General features: G+C 36.0%; 1 protein-coding gene across 1 annotated transcript in view; it reads left to right on the top strand.

The window, feature by feature from the left end:
* The window catches only part of LOC129259189 (ensconsin-like), a 45,757-nt gene that overhangs the window by 20,977 nt on the left and 9,914 nt on the right, over positions 1-14,866 (top strand). Inside the window, exons 6-9 of the mRNA XM_064098878.1 lie at positions 9,372-9,398; positions 13,153-13,319; positions 13,588-13,789; positions 14,534-14,863. Coding sequence (XP_063954948.1) covers positions 9,372-9,398; positions 13,153-13,319; positions 13,588-13,789; positions 14,534-14,863 — 726 coding nt within the window. The remainder of the gene's footprint in view (positions 1-9,371; positions 9,399-13,152; positions 13,320-13,587; positions 13,790-14,533; positions 14,864-14,866) is intronic.

Below are 14,866 nucleotides of genomic sequence, written 5' to 3'. Positions count from 1 at the left end.
TCATGGTGGTAATACAATTTTGTTTCTGAGCTGCAATATAGTATGGATTTTTTCCGTATTTAGTACTGAAAAATTAGAATACTGGTGGTTTCATGCAAAATACTGATTTCTGAAGTTCCAGTTTTATGTGTTGTCCTATGGTATTTCTCAGAAACTATTGATTTCCTCACCAAAATACTGATTTTCAGCTTTCATAATACTGAAATGTTCTTGTTCAGCTTAGCAGCTCTGATTGATATACAAACAGTATATAAACAAAGTATTACACTATTTCATAAGCCAAGTCTAACTTAATTTCCTGCCTACATTACTTGTAGGCCTAACAGTATTTTCTATCACAGAGGGTTGAATAGAATGTACATGCAGTCTCTCGGAACTTTCACTTCAGGCCTTCTGTTTTTTTTCTCTTAATTTCATCTGATATACTTGGAGGTGGTATGTCCATGGTTGTAAACTTTATACAACAGTATACACCATCTTTGAAGTTTCAGACTTTTTTTGTGCATTGCGACTACATTTTAATGGTTTATTTCCAATTCGTCTAATGCCAATTCGTCCAATTGCCAACTTGTCCCACTATCATTTGGTCTACCATCAGTTTGTCCATTTACCATATGGTCTACTTTTATAGTCTAATGCCATTCTGTCTAATAACCAGTTGGTCCAATAGCTATTTAGTCCATATACCATTTGGTCTATTGGATTAAGTGTTAAATTGTGTAAAATGAATGAAAATGAAATGGATATTAGACCAACTGGTTATGAGACAAAATGGTCACAGACAGAATGATGATTGGACCAAATGGTTGTTAGACGAAATGTTGATGGACGGAATGGTATTAGACTAAATGAAATTGGACCATGTGGTGAGTGGACGAGTTGGCAGTAGATGAATTGGCAATTTACCCATTTTACTAGGGTTTGGGCTTAAAGGTAAATGCTAGTTTTGGTAACGATATCAAAATGAGTTCGTACAGAATCCAATGAAATGACCACCAAAGTGTCTGTTTGTATAAATAAAACGCATGTGCCAAAGGATTCTGGAAGAAATTGTGTAATTGCTGAGAAATCAGCAAATAAGCACAGGATTCGGGTAGAGCGTCGGGCCCGACGCTCAAAGCAATAATTATACACTGTCCCACGTGCGCTTATCTGTGTTGGGGAATTTCAGTCTGAACATTTTTCAGCGTAGATTTCAAGATTTCACAAAGTTCAGTTTATGTAACTGTACCAGATCTAGATCCTCGATGATATACTGACAATTAAGCCTGGTTTTACAGACTTTCTCATGAAATCAGTGTTTACTGCAACTACTGGAATTTCTCTTTAAAGATTTAGAAAGTACAGAGTATATGAGTAGAGTAGTAGGCCACATGTTGTGCACCTGGGGGATACTTGGACACAGTCAACATCATAAACACAGCAGGACTGTGATGTCACACAACAAACAATCCTCTTTAATTGGGTCTCTGACGAATCTCAATCGATTGTCAAGAAATCACAGAGGATTCTTTCTAGAATACAAGAAAATGAATTACTTTGAGCTCTGAATAAGGCTAAAAATAATTCAGTTTAAACTCGGTTAATATATACAGTGGTGCTCGAAAGTTTTTGAACCTACCACAAAATGCACTTTTTAGCACCACTGTAGATGTGTACTTGCCAGATGTACATCAGAGGCAATTATTATGCTCATTATCAACTATAACCCATCATCTTTTCCTTTTGATAAATATGTTCCATAACATTTGAAATGTTAAAGGCAAATGATAAGCACTTGCATCTTCTCTTTATGAGAGATTGGTTCTAGTTAATTATGAACTCTTATTAAAGAACTCATACGAAATGTACAACATGACCATAACTAATGTCAATATTTGATGTGTCCAAGTTTGGGACTTTGTGTGATATGGTTGTGAGGTTACTTTGAACTTCAACCAAATTATCAGTTCATTAATAGCGATTAGAGAAGTGATTTCCAATCATCACTTTAACCCCCCCCCCCCCCGATCCTCCTTCCCAACCCACACTTTTCAAAATACATAAAGAATAACTGTTAGTACAAAGTTGATCAAAGTGCACTTACTCATTTTGAAGCAATTGGATGCTGAAGCCACATGGTGGGATAGTCAAGAATCATACCAGAAAGTTTACGTTTCAAATATTAAAGCAAAATGAGAATTTAGTAATGCTTACAGCTAAATAAGTTGTCGTTCCTTGACGTCCAACCATTCCAGAAGAAGTTATCTGAACCCGCCCTCTTCCTCCTAAGGTTCTGAACAGATGAAGAAAACCAATCATTTACCTGCAACAAGTATACATGCAGGTGCATATTAATTTGCAAGCTTTGTTGATTGGATTTTTAGAGAAAAAGTGCAATAGCAAGAGCAGTAAAAGTCATGGACTAAAAAACTCTTGAATTATTTGAAACTTGTCCAAATGATTGGTATTGAATTGGGAGTGGCTTTGTGGCATAACTCAAGTGTGTTCCATGCATAATTGATTGTAATCCCTGAATAAATACAACTCTCATTCAAGTTTTAGGTTGTACACTCCTCAAGCTCATCTGTATCAATCAGGGAATCTATTGTACTTGGTGTTAAACCAAAACACGAGTTCTATTCACCCAAGCGGACACTACTCTGTAGTTTAAACATTTAGCATCAAACAACCATTCAGCCAGAAAATCGGGGCAAGCAAAGTTGGGTACATTTATCACAAAATTCTCCCTTTCAGCACCCTATTTTCTTGAAAGGCTAATTCCTCTCCAGCCATTCAGACTCTCTGCAAACGTAAAATCTATTTTGTAAATGTTTGCTCCAGGGACACAATTTCCCAGCACAATAGAGAATAAGAAGTTGCATTCCTCATTTCCAAAATCATTCATTCATACAGTCATACAATAAGTCAATGTCAGTCGTGTTTTCGTAACTTTGAGTTCTCCCTGGCAAGTAATACTTTTTCTCTCCACCTGCAAACTATGTGTATGCTCCGCTCTATAAGGAGTTATAAAGCATTTCCTGTGTGTGCTAGCCAAGGGGAGTCTGGTACCCAAATGTGGTTATTCATTTTAATTTGGCCAACTCTCAATCTCTCTTGCTTTCAATAGCAAGTTATTTCATGTGAGTCGTTTGAGATATGAACAAGCTACCTGTGAGGACTGTATAGAGGAATCCTATCAAGTCAAGCAGCTTTGGTCTCTGTAATTCTGGATTATGCTAAGTATCCTTGATTGACCATTCAGCCTATGCAACATACTAAATCCTGTTGCTTTTGTTGAAACTATAAGAAGATGAAGACACCCTTTTCAGGATAAAAGAATAAAATAAAGCAGCTTTTGCATTTCTTTAGAATTGTGAGATAATGCTCTTGTAGCCTGGATGTACCATCCTGCTTGATATTCCTGATCCTGTCACACACACAGTATAGAGATGAGCAGGGTATGTGTGTAGTGAATCAGTTCAGAAGGAGGAAGGTACAGCAGATGTCGCTTGGCTAAAGAAATTGTGGATACCTACTTGGTGGATACCTACTTGGACTAGAAAGTATTTGTGGTGATGAAGAAGTTGCACTTGACAATTCTGATTAATGTTGTACAGTGATCAAGGTCTTATTGACTTGACAGTTTGCTGTGATGAAAAGGGGAGATATGAGGACACTTGCATGAGGGAAAATTGTCAGATGAGGAGCTTGGACACCATTTCAATAAAGTCCACTGGATACCTGATCTGTTGATCAAAGGTTGTGCACCTTTGAAATGTCATAGAAAAGAACAGCTTGGCACTAGTGGTGTCTTGAGCATTCGGATTCATATTAATTGTCAAGTCTTTAATTGGAGTGTGTCATGGTCTGACAGTTAGGAAGTTTCTTATCAAACAGGACTGACTGTCTGTCCAAAAGGTTGACTCACCCTGAATCGCCAGAAAGATCCTTCTTGACATCTCATTCTCTCAAGTCCACAGCTGTGTATCTCTGCGGCTGAAAACTAGTCATTAGGTCAAAATAGCCCTCGACCAAATGAGTAAGGTTTTCTGAGGGTCTTCGCATACTGTATATTTCATCTGGGTTTATAACTTGAGCTTGAAGCACCTATCCCTTTATCTGAAACACTACATTGGTTTAATAGCTGCCCTGTGATAACCTATCAAGTGTACTTTGAGAAAGGGCTTCGTCCAGTTAGCAGTTTGGAAACATACTGGTAGTGCCTAAATAATATTGTCAGCACCACCATTAATTTGTTATTGTGAGGAAATGTGACATACTACAAATCTTTCTGGATCTATTTTGGAATATTTACGTGCCGCAGCCATGAAGAAAGAGACAATTACCACCAAAGAACGGACTGCGAAGAAAACAACCAAAGTTACAAGTAGGGGTGAGTGGCAGATTCTGACAGCAAAAGATTAATTTTTGTTGCACTTTATGGCATAGTCTGAGGCTTGTTTATCATCAAATTCTATTATGGGGGCAGCTGATCACATTTATGGTGTATTCATTTTCCCAAACCACATTGAATTTCAATAAACTTATAAAACACAATCAAATTTTATGCCCTTATTTCAAAACCGTTTTTGACATGCAAGTTTGTCACACATAGCAAGAAGTGGTAATATAATAATTTCAGATGATTATCACTATATTTGTATTCCACATATGTGTTTTCAAATGGTGATTACGCCTTATGAAAATGATCCCAAAGAAATACACCTAACATGTATATTTATGCTTTATCTATTCATTTTAAATGCCTCTCCATTAAAAACTGAATTTGTAAATGAAAAAAAAAATTGTTGAGTACCATATTTTCCAAAATATGTACATGTATACATTATAGAGGGAAGTTCTGTGTTCAAAAGGTTAATTATACACAGAGCTCTTTAGCTTCCAGGGTATGTTTAAAACTTTATCGGTCTATACCATCACAAAACCAAAATTATAGTTATACAGGCTATTCATGAAGCAGAGTTGATATTGTGCTTGCTGCAGGTGAATGGACAGAGAATATACATGTAACTCAAAACTCTCCATTGTAGGTTGTAGACACGCAACCAATTCATCATCATACACTATTAAAGCATCAATCAGTCAGCTTATGAATGAAGGCCATGTGTACTGTGCACAGTAGAGCCAACCTCATTTGTTTGAATATTAGGTACTTGAGGTTGTAAAACAAATGCAGACTTTGACAAAGCTTTTTGTATGGAACCGAATGTTCCTGATAGCATTGTGTTGAGAGTAAACATAGACTGATGAATTGGAAAGACAAATCCATTTGAACTTTGTAAAAAGTGATATTAAAGGTTGATGAATGATTAAAAGAATATTTCATTTCTTCATAACATTTAAGCCTCCCCATTAGAGATTTTTTTTTTTTTTTTTTTTTTTGGGGGGGGGGGGTATTGGGATACTAAGTCATCGGGGGGGGGGGGGGGGTGTCAGCTGTCAGGGTACTATGCTATTAATACAATGTAATAGTTTATTAATGGCAAGTAGATATTTTATCATTTTGTTTTTGTATCAGCAGGTAAAAGCAAGTAGTCCTTTAAATACATCAATGGATATTATTAGAATGAAGTAGTATCACTCACGAGGTGGAGTCTGCTTACGTGTATGTACGCACATTCATTGCTTATTTCTAGTTGTGATTTTGCAGGACGTGGCATTCTGCTTTACCTGGTAAAAGTGAGTTTCATTTGTCATGATCACTAATGCATTGACTTTCACACCTTTTACTCTGGACTCCATATTGGGACTGCCTTTGTCTAAATGCTGTTGATGGGAAAGTCTAAGAGTCTTTGATATGTGGCATCGTTGCTGTGGGAGAATTTTCTTTGATGAAGTTATGACACCGGCAAGGTACAATATTCTGGTCATGACTGGCCTTGGACCACAGGCCAGGTCTAAGAGTCATCTTTGCTTTACCATGACACAACTTGATCTTGAATTTATAACAGTGCAGACCTTGGGAAGCAGATAAAACTGGAAAACTTGGCATGGCAAGTTTGGTCTCATCATCATGCTCGATATTTATTGAGGACACCTCCAACACTTGATAAGCGACCAAAGTCAATGGGAAAATGTTGGAGGATGGTGATATTTATATCTCATTGCCCTTGACAGTCACATCTAGACTATTTACTCTGTGATTCAGAGTGTTCTTGGACTTGGAAACTCTGCGTAGTGTCCAATGAGGTGATTCTCGGTAAAAAATGCTTTAAAGGTTTGATGTGAGAACCTCATAAACACTGACTGAATCCTGACCTGGAGTGTGCAGAGTTTGTTTTTGTCTTTGATCATTGGACCCTCTCTTGTACAACTCCTGCGCCCATTTCATTGCTTACGAGAGTCGGATCACCTTTAACGCTTTGAATCAAGTTTCAAAATTTCAAAACTTTAATCACTTCATGATGAATTCAATTGTTCTTCTCAACGTTCTTGCACTTGCTATTGTACTTGTCTTCTGTTTCCTAAAGAGCTGTGCTGAAAAGTCTGACCAGGATACTACCTAACAGTGAAGAACTTCCGATTGTTGTTTGCCATTTAAAGATTGGCCATAACTCATTGAAAACCATTCATAATCTTGTGATAAACATGTAGATGTCTACAAGGAGTCTGGTAGCAGCTTTGAAGTTCTCCTTGAAATTAATTAATCATATTGCCAATTTGCCTGTACCTTGCACTCTTTACTGATCACCGTGATTGTAGCCATGGGTTCTACGCACCAGGATACTCTGTTATTTTGGCAGCCATTTGAAGGTACATCAATGTTAATTCATAAGCTGCTTTTCATAATTACCATGAATCATGTTTGGATGTAATTTGATATTGCTTTTAGTAGTTAAATGCTACATGTACCTGTACGGTAGATTGGATTATATAATGATTGGACGACTTATATTGTGCCGAATCCATTCTGAGAAGTGCTCAAAGTGCTTTTTAAGAAATTTGAAAGAAATTAAGAAGAATTGAACAGAAATATTTTAATATGTTTTTTTTTTTTTTTGGGGGGGGGGAGGGGGGTTAAGTTTCCGAAGTTTTTCTAATGTCTTCAGGAAGGCTGTTCCATGACTAAAGAGGATGAGTTGGCAAATGGTCTAATTCGAAAATGAATTTTATGCATCACATTGCTTTGTTCATTAAATCTTACTTGTGATATGGTCAAAATTATTCATCACTCATCAGTGGTATACATTCTGTATAATAGATAGTGGAAGAAAACATTTTTACAGTTTGGCAAGTGCTATTCATTAAATGAGTAAAGATGAATAATTTTTGAATGATTTTGAATTCAAACCATCTTTGAAGACCATCAAAGATAATGACCATGTAACCCAGTCTCAAGTTTGATTTGATTTTATCATTTGTATTGTAGGCCTTATTGTTCATCTTGGTGGCATCGATTATGTTTGAATGTAGACCTTGTTGCTCCAAAGATTAGAACATGGACTTATATTATTTATTGAGATTATACTGCAAGGACGATGATGTTTGCATCGTCCAGAGGCCAGGCTATAGACACAATTATTTGTTCTTGTACTTTTCACCTTTGAAAGGCAGTTTATCATACCCAATGACATCTCATCTCTTCACTCCATACTCTATCTTTTATGTACTAAGATATGGATTGCCCTATGTAATTAAAGAAAGGATATTGATTGTTTTAAGAGATGATGACCCTAAGATTCAAAGTGTATCTACATTCAAGGTTTCTTGCCATAAAATAATGATTGTTTCTTGCCAAGAAGTAAAAGAGCTTCTGTATCAACTGGAATCTTGTTGCTCTTGTTGTTTCCTGGTCTCAATCAGTTGTTCTCAACATGGGCTCATCAACTGTTTTCTTCTGTGCTTCTATACTACTGTTTCTATTTCTTGGTTTAATGAAATGGAGAGCATTCATTGAGATATACCTGAACCATGATAGATTTGAAGTCAGATTTGTTCTTTCTATTTGTTCTTCCAGTATCTTTAATTATTTCAAGTTGGCATTTATGAATAGACACATACACCTGGATGAGACAGTTATCAAGAACCTTAACCATTGCTGATTTGGATGTTATTCACTTACAGTGTATTAACTAAGCGTTTTCTTCTGTATGCCAAGAATGTTTTCGTTATGCCAACTCTAAAAAGGTATGTAGGAGAGATTCACGAGTAGGCTTTCTTTATGACCTTCTAATCCATGCTTTGATTAAGATATTGAGTTATGGATTTATTCTTTTGACATGTACATGCTGTATTCACACACTATTGCCAAATTATGGAATATGGATGAAAACAAAATTGTTTTCAAGTTGTAACATTTTTGTGTCAAGTCTAATTATGTTCCAAATAGTGTGGCCTCTGCACTGTAGTTTGTGTTCATATGTTTCTTTTTTTTTAGTATAAAACTTGTAGAAAAATCTAAGAAGATTTTATACCTTCATAAGTTATTTGAGACTTCAATTTTGTATTTGTAGTCTTGTTTACAGTGCGATTCGAACTGATATGCCCCTGGTCACTTTAATTCACAAGATAAAACTTATTCAAAAGTTTGACAACAGATGTGTGAACAGGAATGTGTATAGTGTCAAAAAGTAAGCAACTTTACATCCCAAGCGTCACATTTGTTGCATTTTCTCTTCTTTCCATCCCGAAATCATCACCATTATTGCTGTTGATTTAATCTAGCCTTGGTAGTATATTACTTGTGCATGGAATGTCAAATCTATAATTGTTCATCCCATAGTAGAGCTGCATACATTGAATTCATATTTCACACTCGATTTAACATGCAGTTACTTGTGGTGATTTGGAATTGTTATTTGCAGATTTCATGTTAATGTGATTTACATGTAGAGCTCTTGTTTTGGCATACAATGTATCAAATCAATTTCTTTGATAGCAATATTTCATATTTCACCATAAAATTTCTTTTTTCTCCATGTGAGGAAAAGTTTTATAAATGATATGGTTTTATAGCATTCATTGTTGATTGTGACTTTTATGCGGATGATTTATTTCCCCTCTCTGTTTTATTGTCAGAGTATTTCTGACTCTTCACATTTCATGATAACTCACGAGTCATGAATTATGAGAGTGTGAATTATGCGTTTAGTAATAATTTGTTTAAATTTGAATTGTCAGATTTTGATTGCAAACTTATAATGCTATGGACCTTGTTGATTTTATATACCTCAGTTCATTCTGCTTTATAGTTTAGATGCAAACCTTTGAAATTTCTATAATGCTCTTTAATTACTTTTAATATGGATCATTTTTTTTTCTCATTGAATTTTCATGAAGAATGACAGTGATAAAATTGACCAAACCTTATATATAGACCAGATTTATTTTTTGATTATTCTTTGTGTATTTTTTTTTTGCTTCCTAAGCATCATACAAACGACCAAGACCAAAAGGTAACTTTTGTACATTTAATAACAAAATGTGGCATGTGTGTGTCTCAATTTTATATCTCTGCATCTGTTCAACATCGACCACTGTGACTATCATGAAGTAGACACCTTTTCCAACCTTATCTCAATTTCTTAGACGTTCATACACATGCATGATGCAATAAAATTAGAGACGTACTGCACAGCATTTTAAATGTCCATTGGATATTTTCCCCATTTAGTTAATGATATCAAATATGTACAAAAAGGCAACATGGAGCAGAAAACAAATCATGAAAGTCTCATATACAGTCACCCATTACACCGTTTCAGTATGTTTGGTTATGAGTGATTCCACTATATGCACCCGTGAATGCATTTATTTTTCTCATTTTAATGGAATTCTTTGGCCTTTTTTTAAAAGACATATTATTTCCATAGAGTGCAGACAAATGGAAAATAGTTTGTGAAATCAATCCTCTTGCACTGCATGATTGTGGTGTCACAGACTGCGTCAAATTGTCTACTGACATTTTATGTTTTACAACATTCAGATAGATAGAGTTTTATACGTAATTTATATGTGTATCATTTCGTAATTAGCTTGTTTAGTTTTGCCCCACATAGTAACACACTTGTAGCCTACATAGATTTCAGGAAAAAGGAGAGCACACATTGAATTAATACAATAGTCAATGTTGCATGATATTCCAGGAAACAGAAAAGATGAGGCAAACACCTCTAACATTTCTCATTAAAAAAAATGGGGATGGGGTATTATGAAGAATGATTGGAGGACTTCTGTATTTGAATTGGCCTTGATCGTCTAATGGCAGTTCTCATTCAACGTCTAATGGCAGTTCTCATTCAACGTCTAATGGCAGTTTCTCATTCAACGTCTAATGGCAGTTTCTCATTCAACGTCTAATGGCAGTTCTCATTCATAGATTGTCATAGACATGCCAACCGTTCCCTTTTTAGAATATTTGTTCATCTTTTTTGCTATAAATACACCAATACTTTTTTGTATGATTTGTTACTTTTTTTTAAATTTCCGATCATGGAGTATGTATTATACACAGCGTGTGACACTAGCGCCGGTACGACAGTCCTAGACCGGTAAAAATCACTGTCAGGCCAGTAAACTTGTTGCATGAAAAGAAGTAAATTCTTGCCTACGAGTACATGTTTAAAAGGGTGAATTATCAAGTTTTTAAGTAGAGTCATTTCACATGTTTTTTCAACGATCTCACCACAACAGGCTGGCGATTGTTACGTTGAGACAATTTTTTAAAATACTCTTTTTTTTTGGTCAAATTTTTTTTTTCCTTTATAAGAATACCTTTTTTTGGTTGTAGAAGGTTGGCAGGTCTGTAGACCCTGACCACTCATATTTCTTTTTTCTCTGCCATTTGAATTATGATATATTATTTCATAATTACTTCATTCTACCTAGCTTTCACATCTCCTCCCTTCCCTTTAAGAAATAGGTGGAAATAAAATCTGGCTAAATAGATGGAAATTAAACAATTTCCTTCACTTTTCTACATGTACATGTAGATGACCCTGCCAGGCTCTGATATATTTAACTGCTGCCAAGTGACACGTCTAATGAAGGATGCCTACATGTATGTCATTCTTAGTTTAAATGTGACACTATATTTTTGTCACATTTTATTTAATTCATTGCTGGTGTTATGAGCACCTTTGTTGATTCAGTGTTATTTTATTGATCTAATACCCCTTTCATAAACCCAATAAAACATATCCTCCAATTAGCCGCCTAAGAATAATGCGGATAATTCAATAAAAATTGCGTTCACAAACTCCATAAATTATTTTTACGAGCGCCCGTCCTGAAAAAGGCGGATAATCGTCATGACAACTGGACACGCCCCCTCCAATGCGGTTGTGTTGGAAAAGGGTGACCTTGTGACCGCACCATGGCAATTATCCGCATTATTTGGAAATACGTTCATAAACTCAAAATCTTGTCCCGATGCCGCTATTATGCGGATAATAGCAGCATCAGAATAATGCGGATAACTCTTGTCCTCCTCTGATTTTACGACCAAATTATGCTGCTATTAGCCGCATAATTGTGTTTTATTGGGTTTATGAAAGGGGTATTAGGGTCTGGAAGTTCTGTTCGCCAAAGGCTATCATGTTTATTATTTGATGATATGCTGAGGCCATTTTTTTCCTCCAAATTTTAATGTACATGTGTCCAGTACCCTTCATACATGTATATCATAGAAATGTACAGCATGTTACAATCACCATTGTAGTGTTGACCCTGATTGCTGTCCTACATGTAGTTTGCTCATTCAAGGAAGTAAATACTGTACATATCTACTCCATGTACATAGGCTAAATTGCAAGAGTGTATATATGGCAAGATCGTACTAGATATATTTGATTTTCTCACCTATGTATTTGCATGCATTGTCAGTTTCCTGAACTTCTTTCTATTGCTTATTCTTGTGTCTTGTATGTGTGAGGTCATGTAGGAACAGATTCATGAAAGTCATCAGCACTGTGTCCAATTTCTATGAAATCCTTGGTTTTGATTGGCCGAGATCCAGTGACAGTTACCATAGTAATAGACAGAGAATGGCAACTTCTTGATGCTGACATGTTTAAACAACATCCCGATACTGCCAACTTTCAAGTTTTCTATAATGTTTTTTTTTAATTATCTTCTGTTTGCTCTATATTGTGAAATGTCCAAGTCTACATTGACTGTTTCATTTGGACAATGTTTAAGCTCGTGAGCAATATACTTGTCAAACATTTTCAAAGAAAAATTTCTGAAGTACATGTAGACTATCAGTGAAGATGTACAAACTTTTGTTATATACAATATTGTCTTTTACGAATTTATAAGAATTTTGAAATGGTGATTTTAAACATTTAGAACAATCAATCCAACAAGTGTTACTTTCAATATATTTGCTCAACAAAGTGAAATTTGTCACAATTTTCAATACAATCACCTTTAGTTTATTGATCAAAGGGTATATGGAACAATCAATAAATAGAATGGATTTTCAGACCACACATTACAATAATTTAACAGCTGTTTGAGTACATAAGTAACAGGATTTCTGGATGCTCAGATGTGTGTTTTTATAGATAGATTTTAGAGCAAATGTTAGTTTTTAGACCAACCTTGATTAATTATTCTACTGGACACCTGATATTTGATGCTGGGGTTATGACTCATTTCTTTGGTTCAGAATTGTAGTCTTATTACCAGCAAGTTATCTTTATTTTGAATTCCTTTTATTCGCATTAACAGGCTAGTAACGTTTTGAAAGGAAGAACATTTAGTATCATGATTTTGGGGATCGCCATTGATATTGAAATTGCCCTGACCGCTTATTCTAGATATATGTTAGGGCTTTAATATGAATTTTCTCTTCAAAAAAATATCAGAACTGTTATTCAGTGCTACTTCTTACACTGACTACAAGGTGCTGCTGTGAAAAACCTACACTACATGTATACCCTTACAGGAATGGATAATACAGTGAAACTTGCCAATAAAGTCCACTCAAAGGAGACAAGAAAAGTGGTCTTTATGAAGAGGTAGACTTTATGGACAGTTTCGTGTAATCCACATTTCAATTGGGAATTCTATTCAAGGGAACCAAACTTATGTCTGGATGCTGAAAGAGGTTTGACACTGATTATTGGTATTATCAATAAATTATTCTGCTATCGAAATATGGTGAAATGCTGTAAGTTATTTCTACCTGTATTTTCAATTCTATAGCATTTTCTCCAAGGGACACAAAATCATCACACTCAACTCCAACCCATGGGCCACGCCCTTCTCCGGCAGCAGTCACAGAGAGACTATCCAGGCCCAAACCGGGCATGAAATCACCATCGTCTAGTACAACTAATCTATCAACTCCATCTCCAAGCTCAACATCAAAGGTATGTAACAACAAAGATCTTTGTTGTAGTGATGGAAGTGATGGTAGGAGAATACAAATGGAGCTAATTCCAGGACCCTCTTGCGAGTTTGTAGACGGCTTTTAAATTCCCTGTAGGAACATCAAGTTTTAGTCATACTGCTCTGTTTTAACATTAAGTCAGTGAAACCTGACCTCATTTTGACTGAAATTTACTGAAATCATCTACTGATTTACAGAAATCTTCCTCTGTTTCATTGACTGAAATTTCCATACATTTTATTTCACAGAGAGCACCCTCACCCCGAACTGTCGGTAGACCGCAATCACCCCGACAAAGAACACCCCTCTCTGCTCGGTCCTCCAACGCATCAAATGCTTCAAACGACAGCCAGACGAGCGCCGGTTCCACCACACCTAAAAGGGCGCCTTCTCCGAGGACTACAACGAGGGATAAATCATCGGATTCACATTCGAGCGGTAAGACGCCAAGTAAGTCACAAGCCAAGGGTACTTGCATGTGGCGTTCTACCTCTCCTTAGCTTGACGTTGTGTTGTATGTTTATAGCATTTCATCTATTTTTTCTATCTAATTACTTCTGTCATTTGGCAGTTCTAGCTTGTTGCAATGGCATTCAGACAGTTTCAAATCACACCACTTTCAAATTTACATCATTCAAATCATTCACATTTAACATTCACTATAAATTTTACATACACTTTGAATTTTACACACAAAAAAGTAGTAGAGAGAATGCACTTGTATTACACTCACGGGTGCATTTTCTTTTTAAATTTTTGATACAATTTTTAAAGTGAAATGGTTTTAACTTTCTGAAGTGTTATGTCTGTTACATGGAATTGCCCTACTAGCATTAGCTTTTGGTGTCTTTAGCCCCCATACTTTTAGTGATAATACTTGTTACTACTACTTGTAAACAGTGGCAATATTTTATTAGAAATTAACATTCATATTTCTGTATAAGATTGAACATGATAGAAATTTCAAAAGCTGTTTAACAATGTTTTTCTTATTTCTACTAAATAAATTTTATGTGATTGGAGTTCAAAAAGGTTGAATATATTTCATTCTTCTTGAAGGAAATGAACAGCCATCGGATGATTAGTAAGTTGATTCATACATAATTTTTTAGTTTTCAACAATCTTCTATTAAATATGTACCAGTATTCTTTCAGCGATATATTATTCTGATTATTTCTCTTCTTTCTGTATAGGTAACAAGTCAACCAGCAGTAACCCTCCACCAATCAAGAAAGCCCTTACCCCATCAGCAGGGGTTGTCAAACCCACCCCAACCAAACCAGGTCAAACAACCAGACCTAAATCCAGTACTCCAGCCAAGAAAGACTCCCCTACAACGCCAGGGCCTGTGGATAAACCCAAGTCGACTTCAACGGATAAGCCCAAGGCCCCGCCTGCCGACAAGCCCAAGGCGACGCCGGCAGAGAAACCGAAGCCAGCACCGGCTGCTGCCAAGGCATCGCCTGCTCCTGCAGCGCCGGCGGCTGAGAAGCCGAAAGCCAGTGAGGCCAAGCAGAATGGCAGTA

This window comes from Lytechinus pictus, chromosome 4 (assembly GCF_037042905.1).
Source record: "Lytechinus pictus isolate F3 Inbred chromosome 4, Lp3.0, whole genome shotgun sequence".
Taxonomy (NCBI): Eukaryota; Metazoa; Echinodermata; class Echinoidea; order Temnopleuroida; family Toxopneustidae; genus Lytechinus; species Lytechinus pictus.
The sequence above is the reverse complement of the archived record's forward strand: the minus strand, read 5'-3'. Positions and strand labels throughout refer to the sequence as shown.